Raw genomic sequence first — 13,685 nt, 5'->3', positions numbered from 1 at the left:
GGATCTGTGTATAACCTTAATAGTAACAAATGAAATAACCACCAACACATGTAGTATTCTCTCATGTTCTTTAATCTTCAGAAGTTTTTAAGATGTATTTTCAACATCTTCAGGTTGTTTCCACATTCACATTTAGCCCAACATCTTTTTTTAAGGTTATTGATCTTTCATTCATTAGAACAAGAACCAGATGGATTTATGTTTTCCATGCATGTAGAGGAGCTGAATTACTGTTGCTAGGTTTAAGTGGATCACACTGACTTGCAATTTGATATGCCACTGGTGGAGCAGGACATACTTACCCTTCCAGAGCACCGGATATCTGTTTGTTGCTCATGCTTTAGTTTTTTGAGTGACATCTTGAGAGCTATGGATCTTCTTGGTGAAAAAGTTTGTGTTTCAAATTTGGGCAAAACAATTGTGTTTCTTGCTTTTTATAGCTTGAACTGTATATTTGAAGAAAAAAAATTGTTGGAAACTTCTAGCAAAAAAAATTCCATAGCCTCCTCAGAAAATCAAATGGTTACTGCCTTACATTCATCAAAAGACTTGTGTATTATCTTACTATCAGACACACAGGTGAAATTTTTCTCAGTCTACTGTCCTAGCATCCTTAATAAGTATCAGCCTCTGTAATAATCAGACAGTGAGTGAAACATGGTATTAAAAAACCACCATTTTAAAAGTTCAATTTGAGTGTTTGCACCATTAGAATAAAAAAAAAGAAAAAAAAAAAGAAGATTTTCCATATCACTTTGGTATATTGCAATGAAAACGAACATTTCAAGGGCAAATAACTTAGTCAAAAACCTAATTTTTCCATTGAAAAATTTCTTTATATAGCAAATCCGGTGATGCAGAGATAAAATAATGGTCTTTTCAAATAGAGAAAAGCATTCTCTGGTGAATTGTCAGACTGTTAGGTGTTCGACATGGACGTTTCTAATTCTTCCCATTTTGCCTGATTCTTACAAAAACTTACACTAAAAGGCACACATCAACTGGATCACAATCTATTTATTTTGGTTTAGAAAACAGACTACAGTTCTAATGTTGTAATAAAGTAGAAACATTCTAAAATATTCATTTATTAACATTTAAAATGACCAAAAACCTTTAACTCTTCTGAACAATAAGGCACAACAAATAGGTCAAAGTTCAACACAATAGGAATGGGGTCAAAGGTCAAATACACAAATAAAGTACTTAGTATGTACTTGTTATCCACATATTAAATTTAACTTAACTTCAACAAAATATCAAGAAGTGTATTTAAGCTAATTATAAAGACATTAAATCACACCAGCTGTTGTTTCCTATCTTAAAAGTACATTAAAACCTGTCTAAACCAAACCCTGGATAAATCAGTAACCTGTGTAAACCAGACATCTGCTTAATTCCCTTCATATCAATTTGAAACCTATAAAAATCAAACACGTGTTTTAACCAAATCTTTCAGTCCAGAAGAGGTCCGTTCAGACAGGTTGCACTGTGTTAATTATTAAAAACTTCTGAATCCCAAAGTAATTAAAAACCAGTCAATTCTGAATCCAAGATTAATTAAAAACCTGTCAATTCTGAACCCCAAATTAATCAAAAACCTGTTTAAACCAAACATTTTATTCATATCACTTAAAATGTATTCTGAACTTGAATAAACAAAACAAATTCTACAGTTTAGACTACATTTGTTTGCATAAAAAATATTCCAACATGTACCATATTTAGGTTATTATTGTGATTAAAATATAAGGTAGCCATATAAAATTCCAGTGTCAAACATAACTAATAAGGAGGTAGACCTAGGATAAGGGGCTTAACTCTTACAAATCATTGGAATGCTTGCATTTAGCATTTTACACCCATCTCATGTAAGCATCAAAATAACTTGGACTGATTTCATTCTGTTTCAAATAAAAGCTTGATAGGCTTTGGCGAAATTGAATGATAGAAACATATCACTGATTTCAAGAGTTATGTCTCTTACCCCAGATCAACCTCCTAAAGACAGATAATCAATTTACAATTTAATGCCCCAAAATTCAAAGCACCTCTAAACTTGTAACAACTATTCATAATATGAAGTAATTTCCAATACAAATAAATAAAAACTCTGTGTAATTCAATTCCCTCTTTTGTACATCAATAAAAAACAAGTATGGATTTCTAAACACAATTTGTCCGGCAGGAAATTTCTAAAATATTTATTCTACAAGAGCAATAACTGGAAATCTTGTCCAACTAACAGACACTCCATCCTGATAAAGATTAAACCACATTTTTCATAGCTGTTATATACAGTGAAAACCCAAATCTGTTTAAAATCTGTCTAAATAGAATCCAGATTCAGTTTAAACCTGTCTACACAGACTTTCATATTCTTTTGTGCCAGTTAAATATGTTTTTAGAACCTGAATAAACTGGACACCTGTCTAAACTGAACAAATTCTCAAAAGAGGTATACACAAATAAATCAGAATCTTTATATCAAACTTAAGGTACTAGTTGATCGACAGTTTACATTGTTTTTCTACGGAATATTTCCCTCCTCTCCTCTATTATGTTATGGTTTAACAAGACAACCAAATGAAAACCTTTTTAGGTCTACACAGCTGTTAACAAATTCTGGTCAAGTGTCATGTATAGAATAATTAAAATAATTTAATCAATAAAATTGAATAATTTGTAGATGTAGTCACACAGAAAATTACATCAATAGTAAAACATATAAATATATTATCACAGGTTTTGGAAGTACAAAATGATAACTGGCATATAAAATATTCAATATCCTTCATTATAGTATGCATAATGTATAATATTTAGCAATAATAGTATGCCATTTCACTTTTTTTAAAAAAGAAAATTAGTCATGAAAGCCATTTTAGAGCCAATGTGAGGGTTTTAATCGACCCTGTGTCTCTGATTTTTACAAAGGTTGGTACTATAATTTTTACAGAATCTTTTCTTCTGAAATAACTCAAGGAATTTTTTGACAATACTTCTTAAATGAAAAGCACAATTCTTAAGAATGCATCTGAATACTATACAGTATTTGGTATTAAACTGAAGATTAACCATCCACAACTTGAACTGTATGTTACAGATGAACACTAAGAATAGGCAAGATTATTTCAAACTTTCGAGGTATCCTGTAGAATAGCTTACTTTCTGTCATTTGATAGTAAAATGTTGGCAGAAAAGGTTGAATTGATTTTATTTCTTCTATTTCACAATCAGACAAATGAATCACATCCAAATATTTATTTTTTAATTTAAAGGAGACATATTTTTAAAACTATCTTCGACTCTTAAAGATATGACATCTAAAAAAAATTTTACTTATCAGGGCCAAATGAAAGAGACCTCTGGCTCTACATTCTAGGTAGATTATACCTATAATATTACATTGCACATCCTTTTCATTCATCTTGTAAATTCATATCATATAAACCAAATAGTGTTTTACATGGTGAAAAAACTTTATTCTTAGATTACATTAAATTATTTTTTTACATATAAATATTGTAAGATTATCAATATTTGTTTTAAAAAAACCATTTCATGGGGAGATAGTTGGCAGAAAAATATTCCCTAGAAATTTACTATTTAAAAAAAAAAAGAAGAAAAGACTTAATTTTCTGTTCAAAATATGAAAGAATGGTAGATATGCAATGGTTTTACATTTACATGTATAAATGAACTCTACAGACAAGTCTTTTTTTAGATAATTGCAAAATAGTGAAAAATTACCTATATGATCTATTCAAAATTTTGTAAAAACATTAAGGCCCAATTATCAGGAAATCAAGTACAGTGATCCATGTTTTTTAAAATAAGAATCCCAAATTTTAGCCATCAAACATCATATCAGAAAAAAAAATTAGGAAAATTAGACAAAAACTGTAAGGCATGATCTACCTAAGAGTATTCATACAAACTTCTGTTTATTTCAAGTTGTATGCACAATGAAAAATTCAATACACACAACAAAATAAGAAAATTCAGAAATTATTGCAAAGAATGTGACAGTATCATAATTATGCTTATAAAACTAACATAATGACATTTTTAATATATAACTTCCACTTTTCTCAAAAATGCATCATGGGCTAATATTGCAATAGTTGAGGTAAGCAAAAATTTCCGAATTCTTAGTCAATGTACATGTACATGAAAATCACACAAGGGAAGAAATCATTGACATAACAGTGACACTGAGACATTAATACAATAGCTTATTGCACTCTGGCAATGACCAACAACATGAACTTATTCATATCTAAATAAAATACATCAGTTTATTTTTCCTGAACTAAACCAAAGTTTTTTATTTCTTTTGTCAAACTGGATTTTGAATTAGCACTTCTTGCCAATCCACTAATTGTGACAATGAATGCAAAAATTACAAAAATTAGTACATACTTTACAATGTATACATATGCATAAAGAGACACTTTAACAAGACCAGTCTTGTGTCAAAAAATAAACTAATAAAGATAATCATCAAGATTTCTGTATAAAATCATTTTTTTTAATTTGCTTTTCATCTATAACTTTTAATAAAGGAGATAACATTATGCTCTCAGAATTTGAAAAAAAAAAATAATGTACATAGCTCCTTCACAAAGTAAGAATAATATTGACCTTGAAGTTGAAGGTACAGTTGGTGAAAAATCTTTGTACTGATGGTCTTTTCTACAGTGGCAGATTCAAAAGGGGTACATGAGATCAGGTGATTGGACCTCATTTTTTATTGGGAAAAATTGTTAATAGCGTTAAAATATATGCAAAATTGAACAAATGATAGCTAGAAACCCCTATTTAAATTTTACTTATAATTCAATTTTCTATGCATAACTCAAACAACTAATCATTCATCAGTTCCTTTCATCCTTCATTTTAAAGATAACAAATATATGTACCATTGTAAATCATTACACATCATCGATTTCCTAATTCAGTAGTTCTGCAGCACTAAGAAAAAAATCATATCTCAAGTCAAATAAATTAAAACTTAATTAATGTATAACAAAATCTGATATGCATAAAATCAACAAGACAATCGTTGTTTTATGATGGTGGCTTATCCATATGTTTATACTGGGGTTGTACTTGCATGGCAGCTTGTCCATATGGAAAGAGTGATAGAATGATACTACATAATGCCATGAAGAAAACAAAACCAGCCATTGTGAAGCGTAACTTTTTACTGGCAACTTCCCATGTTGGTATGACCTCCCAAAATTTCTCCTTTATAGTTTCAGTCAAATTTCTGAAAAAAAAAAAAAAAAATAAGAGAAATAACTAACATCAGTTATTTATTGTTTGTAGAGACCCCTAGTATGACAGTGCAGAATTGTCTCCCCTTTTTGATGAAAATAGTAGTAAGGTGCACCCAAAATAGCATTAATTTGAAATAAAAAAATGTAAGGTTGTTTTTTGAAAAAACCAGAATGACCATTGGAAAAAAAGTTAGGGATTCATATAAAAAAGACAAAACAGCACTAAGAAAAAATTCAAGAAATCAGAAAGTTTCAGAAAGGTTGCCAAATTGTAAGGACTTTGACAACAATCTTAAAATTTGTGAGCCTTAGCCAAAATTTTTAAGGGTAGGCAACATTGACAGTGCAACATCAATTAAGTTGTTATTGAAGTACAAATAGCTCTGTCCTTCATTGACTAAAATGATATCATTTATACTTCTCTTCTTGCTCATTGTCTTGATCCACCTCATCCATTATATTCTCCAGGGTCTGGCTAACATTATTCTGTTGTTCTCTAAGCTGGGACAAATCTCTGCCCACCTGGGCCTTAAATCCTTGTTCAAATCTAATATGTAAAGTGAAGGGGTTAGATATATAGAAATTTCATTGGAACTTTTTTGCCAGGTAACAAATTAAAAACCTACAAGATTTTCTTTTTCACTCCCAAGATATCAAATGGCATTACAGAAGCTCCACAACCTATGAGTGTATGTATTTAACTAGGACAAATAAAAATTATTGTATGATCACATTTCCATCAACAAAGGTTTCTTTTGTATCATTGATTACCATATGGGCTCATTTGATTTAGCTTTGCCTTATTAAAAATAACTTTACATCGAGAATTTTGTACCTCAAACTCATGTATTCCTTCCTAAAATCAATTATATGCTTGCTTTTCAACCAACCCTCAACTAAACGTTACACCGTGTGCTAATGTTATAAAATACCAGTCCATATAAAACTCAGACACTACCTTTGGTAAGGTGATTCACGGTGTAGAAAACCCCACAGAACAAATGATGCTTTTTTGGTCAGCTCATGCTATATTCTTATGTGACAATGGTCATGATCTTTTCTGTATTTAAATCTGAACTTTTGAGAAAACTACACTTTAACCTCCCACTAAAATCAGACCAAATCAAGAACAATTACTCTTGCAAAGGACTAATTTCAGGTACAATATATATAAATTTTATCTTGAAAGCGCAACGCCCAAATGGAAAACTAAGACTATTAATGTGGTCTACAGCTGTTTCTGAACAAGAAATATAAGTGAATTTGGTGGGTTTTTGACATGCATGATTTTTATAAAGACTGCTACTTAATTACACATACAAAAAAAAATGTGATTGATAGTTGCTGAGAAAAATATTACGAACATTTTCCCATGCCCGCTCAATATTCACAATTCTATAAGCAGATTTGCACAAGAAAATATCACAAGAATCCCAATAGTAGGAGATGTGATATTTTTTCAAGACATTCAAAACTGATATTAGTCTGTTCATCAGCAATGTCCTGGTTGATTTTCTGTTATGTTGTTATTGGAAATAGCTGATCTTTATTAGAATCACAGCATTAGCCTGAGATAGAAAATGTCAGGTCGTGAGAACAATGGAAAAACTATACAATTGCCAATAAACATCCATTCCATACAATCCACTTCATTTTCCTGCTTCAAACCTCCTATGAAACCTGCTTTTTCATGTTAAAAATTTGGTTCAAATGTAAATCTATTTGGCAATTTTGTCCCCCCATTCAAATGAACACTATTGATTTATACTGCAATCATTCTATTTGAGCAGCCAAAATAGTTTTAATTAAGTTGTCTCTAAGATACCTACCCTTTCTGAAATGCCTCTTCTTCCTTTGAATTTTGTTTAACCATTGACTTTTCTCTACAACAAAATGATAAAGGACCATAAATAAAACACAGTTTACACAGAATAATCATAAATACAAACACGTTTGGCTTAAGAGTATCCAACACTTTTATTATGTCCATACACCAGAAAGTATTTCTTATTTTGGTTGCATTCTAATATTCATATTTTTCTTCTTTAATTAGGTCAAATAAAATTAATTAGTGAATTTTCATCCCCTCCAACCCCTTAAAAACTTGGTACGGGAATTTCAAAAATCAGGATTTTGTTCGTCAGTTTCCAGTGTTGAGGACCTATAACACAAATCTTTCATCTTTTGGTGACTAAAATGATGTTTCTTCTCTGAAACTGATGTAGGTATGAACGAATCTGGTTTGAAATAAAATATAAGATCCTCCCACCTGCCCCACATTTTTTGTGAAGGTCTTGGTAGGAAACTCACTCAAATTCTAGCCAGTCCTGAATACAATTTTTCAATATATTTACTATATGGCTATATATATTTTTGCTACAATTAGCCAGCTCTGCCAAAAAATAGCCAGTCACAGGCTGGTGGGCAGGCTACTATTTCTAACTCTGGTGAAAGTTTGGTAAAAGTCTACCAATTCAGTTTACTTGGCCTTATATGCGAACTGTTTTTTGGATAATTCCCCTGTAGAGCAAATAAAGCTCACCACTACTAACATTATAGATACAATGGAAATAAAGCTCACCACTACTAACATTATAGATACAATGGAAATAAAGCTCACCACTACTAACATTATAGATACAATGGAAATAAAGCTCACCACTACTAACATTATAGATACAATGGAAATAAAGCTCACCACTACTAACATTATAGATACAATGGAAATAAAGCTCACCACTACTAACATTATAGATACAATGGAAATAAAGACAACTAGAGACTGCATATAAAATATCAGCAACATTATTGACTTCATTGCTTAGGATTATTAACATTTTGTTATAACAGCTTAAAAAAAGTCTTCATACCCATCTGTTGAAGGCTCCCTGGAGCTTAGAGATAGGCGGTCTGAGGAATTAGTTCGCAAGGAGCTGGTAACTGAATTCTTCATCATTGTTGATGATATCACATTTTGAAACTTTGACTTGGCATCCTGTGAAGAAACAGAGTTCATTATTGACCTGTGAAATAACATAATTGATTATGTTTCAATAAAAAACAATGTGTATTAGGTATTAGGTGCAGAAATTGTTGGTTCCTGACTATAACTGGACATTCTGTTTGCCTTTGTAATGCATGAAATCATGAAGTCATCAAAACTTTCAATAAGTGGGGGGGGGAGATTCCATTATCAATTTGCACTTCGTACAATTTGCTACATGTAACAAACAGGAAGTTGATATCAGAGATCAACCAAAATCACTTACAATATATGCTTTATCTATATAAAGCCACACACCAAATTTGAAATAAATCCATTCATTGGGAGTCAGGATAATTGCCACAAAGTTGGGATGGAGGGATGGGAAGACAGAGGGACAAGGAGATTCCAATATACCATCCACTTATTGAGTGGGAGTATACTATCATCTATGTAGAACATTATAATTTGATTAGGGGGAAAATCATGAAAACTGTGCAAAAATGTAACGGTTGACAATAAATAAGAGTAATCAAAATGCATATATCAACAAAGCTGTTTACTTCTTTAAAACTTTAAGACTATGTGGACAAATTCTTAAAAAACTTATTACAGCCCTGGGGCTATGAAACAAAAACATAAGTTACCTCATCTTCCCTGGGGTCTCGTCTTAATCTGTTGGTGTCTAGAATATCCTATACAATACAAGCATGCGTAACTATAGTTAGTAACAGACTAGTCAACTCATTCATTTCCCCCCTTTTTTTAAAACATAAATTGTCAATTTTTCTAATTTCCAAATAAGACCAGGAAATGAATGTAGTTGCGGCATAGAGTAAAGTTATGTTTGTTTGCCCTTTCACAACCCAGAAAAAAATCAGGCTCTACACAACAAAATTTTATACCCATCTTTTATCAAAATTGTTTTTTTCTTTGGAGAGATACTTAATACCAAGATGTTTTTAAATCCAAATTTAAGATTCTAAATCTTTAAAATAAAACTGTATTCTATTGACCCAAAGTAAACAATGTGATACAGAAAAGGTCAAACTAACATTACTTTAATTTAGGCTTCAAGTCTGTGGTGTTAAGTTTCTAATAAATGCTTATAAAATATTAAGTAATTAATACTTCTCACATGCATCCATATATAAAAAAAACTCTTATTCAAATTCTAGAAAACAAGTTTTAGTGATGGCCAAAAAACCACAAAATAAAAGCAAAACAAAAACGGCATGATTTCATAGTCATTTGGAAAAATAAGAATTTGCAGTTTATATGTATAATACCGGGATGTTTTTGTTTATTCTAAGTGTTGAACATCTTAGCTAAAATTAGAATGGTATGTTGTAGTTCATTAGGACGATGTGGGAAATTTCATTTCTTAAACTTACTAAAATAAGACAATATTTAAAGCTTCTATAAAAACTGACTTCAGGAAAAGGTAATAAATGTTCAAAATTATTACATTTAGTATGGTAGTGTAACAGAAAATGAATACATTTATTATGGTAGTATAACAGAAAATTGTTACTTTTAGTAGGGTGGTATAACAGAAAATTGACTCAAAGTAAGAATCGGGCAGATACACTTAAAATTTTTGCAAAACTATACACTGCTGAAAAGAATTCAAACCATCAGGAAAAGACCAGTCCAGATTCTGAGGCCAAAAAGGATGGAAATTGGCAAAATTGGACAAAACACAGCACTAGTCAGCAGTATTGAGTAAAAAAAGAATCTTATCAGTTGATATCCAGGTTTTAAAAAGTGGAATTCCGTTTTAAAGTAGATTAATGTCATGTCTGACACACTCTTGATGCAAAAAATAGTGTACAGAGACATTTTTTTACTGGTTATGTAGAAAATAAAAAAGGCCAGGCTCTATATTAGTACAATTCACCCAATTTCCAAATGAATAAATTCTTCATCATCCTCAATCTGCACTGGATTAAGGGGCATAACTCTTACAATCCATTTTACATAAATATCCTGTAAGCATCTTCTAAGTAACTTACATTTAGTTGATTTTGTTTCAAATGAATGCATGAAAGGCTTTGATGAAATTGATAACAATGCAAATATATCAGATTTCTAGAGTTATTTCCCTTAACCTAAGGCTACTCCTTACATGCTTTAGATTTTTCTCAGGTAAACTGAATGAATGTATTTCAGCAGTTAAAACTTTCACAAAATGTTTTTAATGTATCTCTGTAACTACTGAGTCTGCCTGACTCTTATGTGGATCAGTACTTAGTGATAACATTAATATTAATCAAATATAGCAAGCTGACAATATTACAAAGCAGACTATACTAAAACGGAAATAAGTAAATGAATGTGTATCTGATCTATAGAACAAAGTGTATTGTTTTTATCTTTGAAAAAAAATTTAAAAAAATGTTAATACTACAACAACTCTCCTTTATGTCCACTCCCCCTTCCCAAAAAAAAACCAAAGTCTGAATGAATCAGAGATCCTAAAATTCAGAAATGTTTGTGAAAGGGACAGGATTTCAAATATACCTTCAAGCATGAAAGGACCTGAACCCTTTTTTGCATCCGAAAACAAAAAGTCCACCAGAAGAAAGTGAAATGTCCTTAGTTTATAGAAAGTATGGCAGGTCAAGGACATAGTTAAAAGAAACATCAATGGCCCAACTTCAGAAATGGAGGATTCTGGACCTTGGAGCAGTGCAAATTTGAAACATTGAGGGACCAACGATTCAACCTGCATAAAATTCAAAAAGTTCAAAAAAGATTTCTCCCTTTATAAAATTGAATAAAGAAAACTATCTGATCCACATTCAACAACTTGAGCAATTCTTTAAACAGCTAAATAAGAAATGAAAAATAGCTTAATATCAATTACAAATGTAGCAGTACAATTCCTTCCAAGACATCACAATATCAATTCCACATCATTACATGTATGTATTTTAATAACAAAAATAATTCTATGTCAAGGCAAAACCACAAAAAAAATGTATAAAGAGTGATTATTTCTCGGTGTCACCAGACTATTACTATACATTCTGTTATTTATTTTTTACCTGTTTTTTACCATATTCTCCCAAATTTTTAGGCTGTTGGATAAAGAAAAACCTGTTTACCACAATAGTTCTAAATATCAATAGTAAAACATTGTCCATAAACCCTCTCCTCAAACATAAATAAAATTCTGTTCATTCAATTTCTAGAACCAATTAAAACAAATTATTAGCTTTGCAGTGGAACCAAACCTGTCTTAAAGAGCTAACTAGTAATCATATAAAAATGGTCTTAAATTTAATTTACAGGAATTACAAAGAACACAATATGTAGGAATATTTTAATCATAGTTTTTTAGGATACAGGTGGTTGCTAAGACAAGTTTGACCGTATCAAATTTTTTCTGCTATTTTAAACAATTGATAAACAATTTTATCTAATTCCCTACATGTTAAAGCCAGAGTTATCTCCCATTTACAGGTGTTGTCTTGTTTGTTGGAAAAAAAATAAAAATTAAAAAATTAAAACAGGAGAAAAATCTGTATACTATGAGTAGAAAATATTTCCACAATTATAAGCAATTTTACGACATGTGACAGAGATTGGGAAGGCAAGGGGCCCTTCTGTTGGGAAATGGCCCCTTCACATAAAAGAAATCTACCGGTATATGGTTTTCAACAGCTGGCCCTTCAAATTTTGTGTATCTTTGAGAAGAAAAAAAAAAAACAAAACCTTGTCAACAGCCCTTTCTAAAAAATTCCTTCCCAATCCCTGATGTCAGAACGAAGAAAGAAAAGAAGCACAGAAGCATGCAGACATCTGTAAGATATTTTAACATTTTCCCTACAGCAAACTTACCAAAGAAAGAGAATGTGGCAGTGATCCATTAGTTCTTGGTCCAACAGTCTCACTTGTTCTTCTTCTTGTTGTCTGTAAGGTAAAAAGGGTCAATTTATCTTATGGCACGTTATTGTGGTAAGTGTAAAATTTGGCAATTTTAAGACAAATAGGTAAAAGAAAAATTTTGGCAGATGCTAAGTGGTGCACTCAGTACTTTAGCTCAGAGAAAATTATTGTGAATTTATTTTGGTGTTTTAAGATAAACTGCTAAGATAGGACAAAATTACTCCTTGCAAAACTTCACCTCTATGTGATGTTCTCCCACAAATTAAATGAATATATAAGAAGCATGTGATGTTCTCCAACAAATTAAATGAATATATAAGAAGCATATACACTGACAAAATGACTATTAAGTATGGATGGAGTTTTCTAAGGATAGTATATTAAACTAACAAATCATAGATAACTGAAGAACAATTTTCACTGAGAATTATACTGAAGGTAGTGAGTCTATATTTCAGTGGGAATATAATTTTTTAGTAAAATTCAACCGAACTGTTTTTATTAATTAATAATTATCATTGAACTCTTACAATTATTTTTATCATGTAAGTAACTGTCAGAAAGTTTTACAGATGTGATTTCATAAAGCCAAAAAAAAAAAAACAAAACAAAAACAAAAAAAACAAAACAAAAGATGCAGTTATTGGAAGTATTAACAAATAGTAGTATAAATAGTAAAAAGAGAAATGAAAATTTATTAAAGTGAGAAAATTTTTCTAAAAGAGGGAGACTGAACCAAAAAGAGGATGGGTAAACAGGTATGGATTCCTGGGTCAAGCCTGTACTGTACAATCACATGATTATACATGATTATATACAAGACCAACAACAACAATAAAAAACCTCAGGAAAAATCAGAAGTTAATATAAAAGAAAGTTAATAGAACAATCCCATGAAAGAAGTGATTTTCTGTTTTTCTATAAATATCAAATCATTTATGACTATCAAGTACACACATATAGATTCTCCCTCAGTCTCGAGAGGATTACAGGATTTCTCCACTCCAGATCGTTAAATTTTTTATTTTAACCCATGAGCTTTAGTCCATGAGAGAAATGAGAGAGAATCTGTTTCTCCCATGAATAAAACCATAAAAAAATAATTAAACAACACCCTAAATTCTCCCAACATCAACCATATCATCAAGGACCTCCCCTCCAGTGATCAAGTCGTTGCGTCATCAATATCACTACCATTATGATTAGTTGATATACTACTAACTAATCTTTTAAAATATGAATAACATTCGTAAATTAACATGTATTTAATTGATCAACTATATGAATAACAACTGTAAAAATGGTAAACATGGTAAGGGTGGTAAGCGTGGGAGTCTTCACGCGACATTCTAATTTCCTGGCACGTGGAAGGAAATTACTCGCTTGTGCGGTGTGAATGAAGCCTATGAATGGGAGAAAAGTAATTACACATCTTTTATTTGTATTACCTTTGTTCCAAGTCCACTGCCTTGGCATACAGACAAAGACCGTTTCCCAAAACCAGTTGTATCTGAATAAAAAAA

General features: G+C 31.0%; 1 protein-coding gene across 9 annotated transcripts in view; it reads right to left on the bottom strand.

Annotated features, from left to right (window-relative positions):
- Window positions 1-997: 997 nt before the first annotated feature.
- Window positions 998-13,685, bottom strand: part of LOC148613191 (uncharacterized) — a 164,652-nt gene continuing 151,964 nt past the window's right edge. For 6 of the 9 annotated variants that reach the window (XM_088586413.1, XM_088586414.1, XM_088586412.1 and 3 more), the window contains 7 exons: window positions 13,611-13,672; window positions 12,115-12,186; window positions 8,916-8,963; window positions 8,156-8,280; window positions 7,115-7,168; window positions 5,704-5,832; window positions 998-5,275 (listed from right to left, as the gene is read on the bottom strand). In XM_088586413.1, coding sequence (XP_088442539.1) covers window positions 5,074-5,275; window positions 5,704-5,832; window positions 7,115-7,168; window positions 8,156-8,280; window positions 8,916-8,963; window positions 12,115-12,186; window positions 13,611-13,672 — 692 coding nt within the window. In that variant the 3' untranslated portion in view covers window positions 998-5,073. Of the gene's footprint in view, window positions 5,276-5,703; window positions 5,833-7,114; window positions 7,169-8,155; window positions 8,281-8,915; window positions 8,964-10,013; window positions 11,352-12,114; window positions 12,187-13,610; window positions 13,673-13,685 lie in introns of those variants that run through there. The other 3 variants (XM_088586417.1, XM_088586418.1, XM_088586420.1) reach the window with 2 other exon arrangements.

This window comes from Perna viridis, chromosome 6 (genome assembly GCF_037379345.1).
Source record: "Perna viridis isolate PV_CMFRI_1.1 ecotype Kerala chromosome 6, ASM3737934v1, whole genome shotgun sequence".
Lineage (NCBI taxonomy): Eukaryota > Metazoa > Mollusca > Bivalvia > Mytilida > Mytilidae > Perna > Perna viridis.
This window is presented reverse-complemented; position numbering and strand designations above follow the sequence as displayed.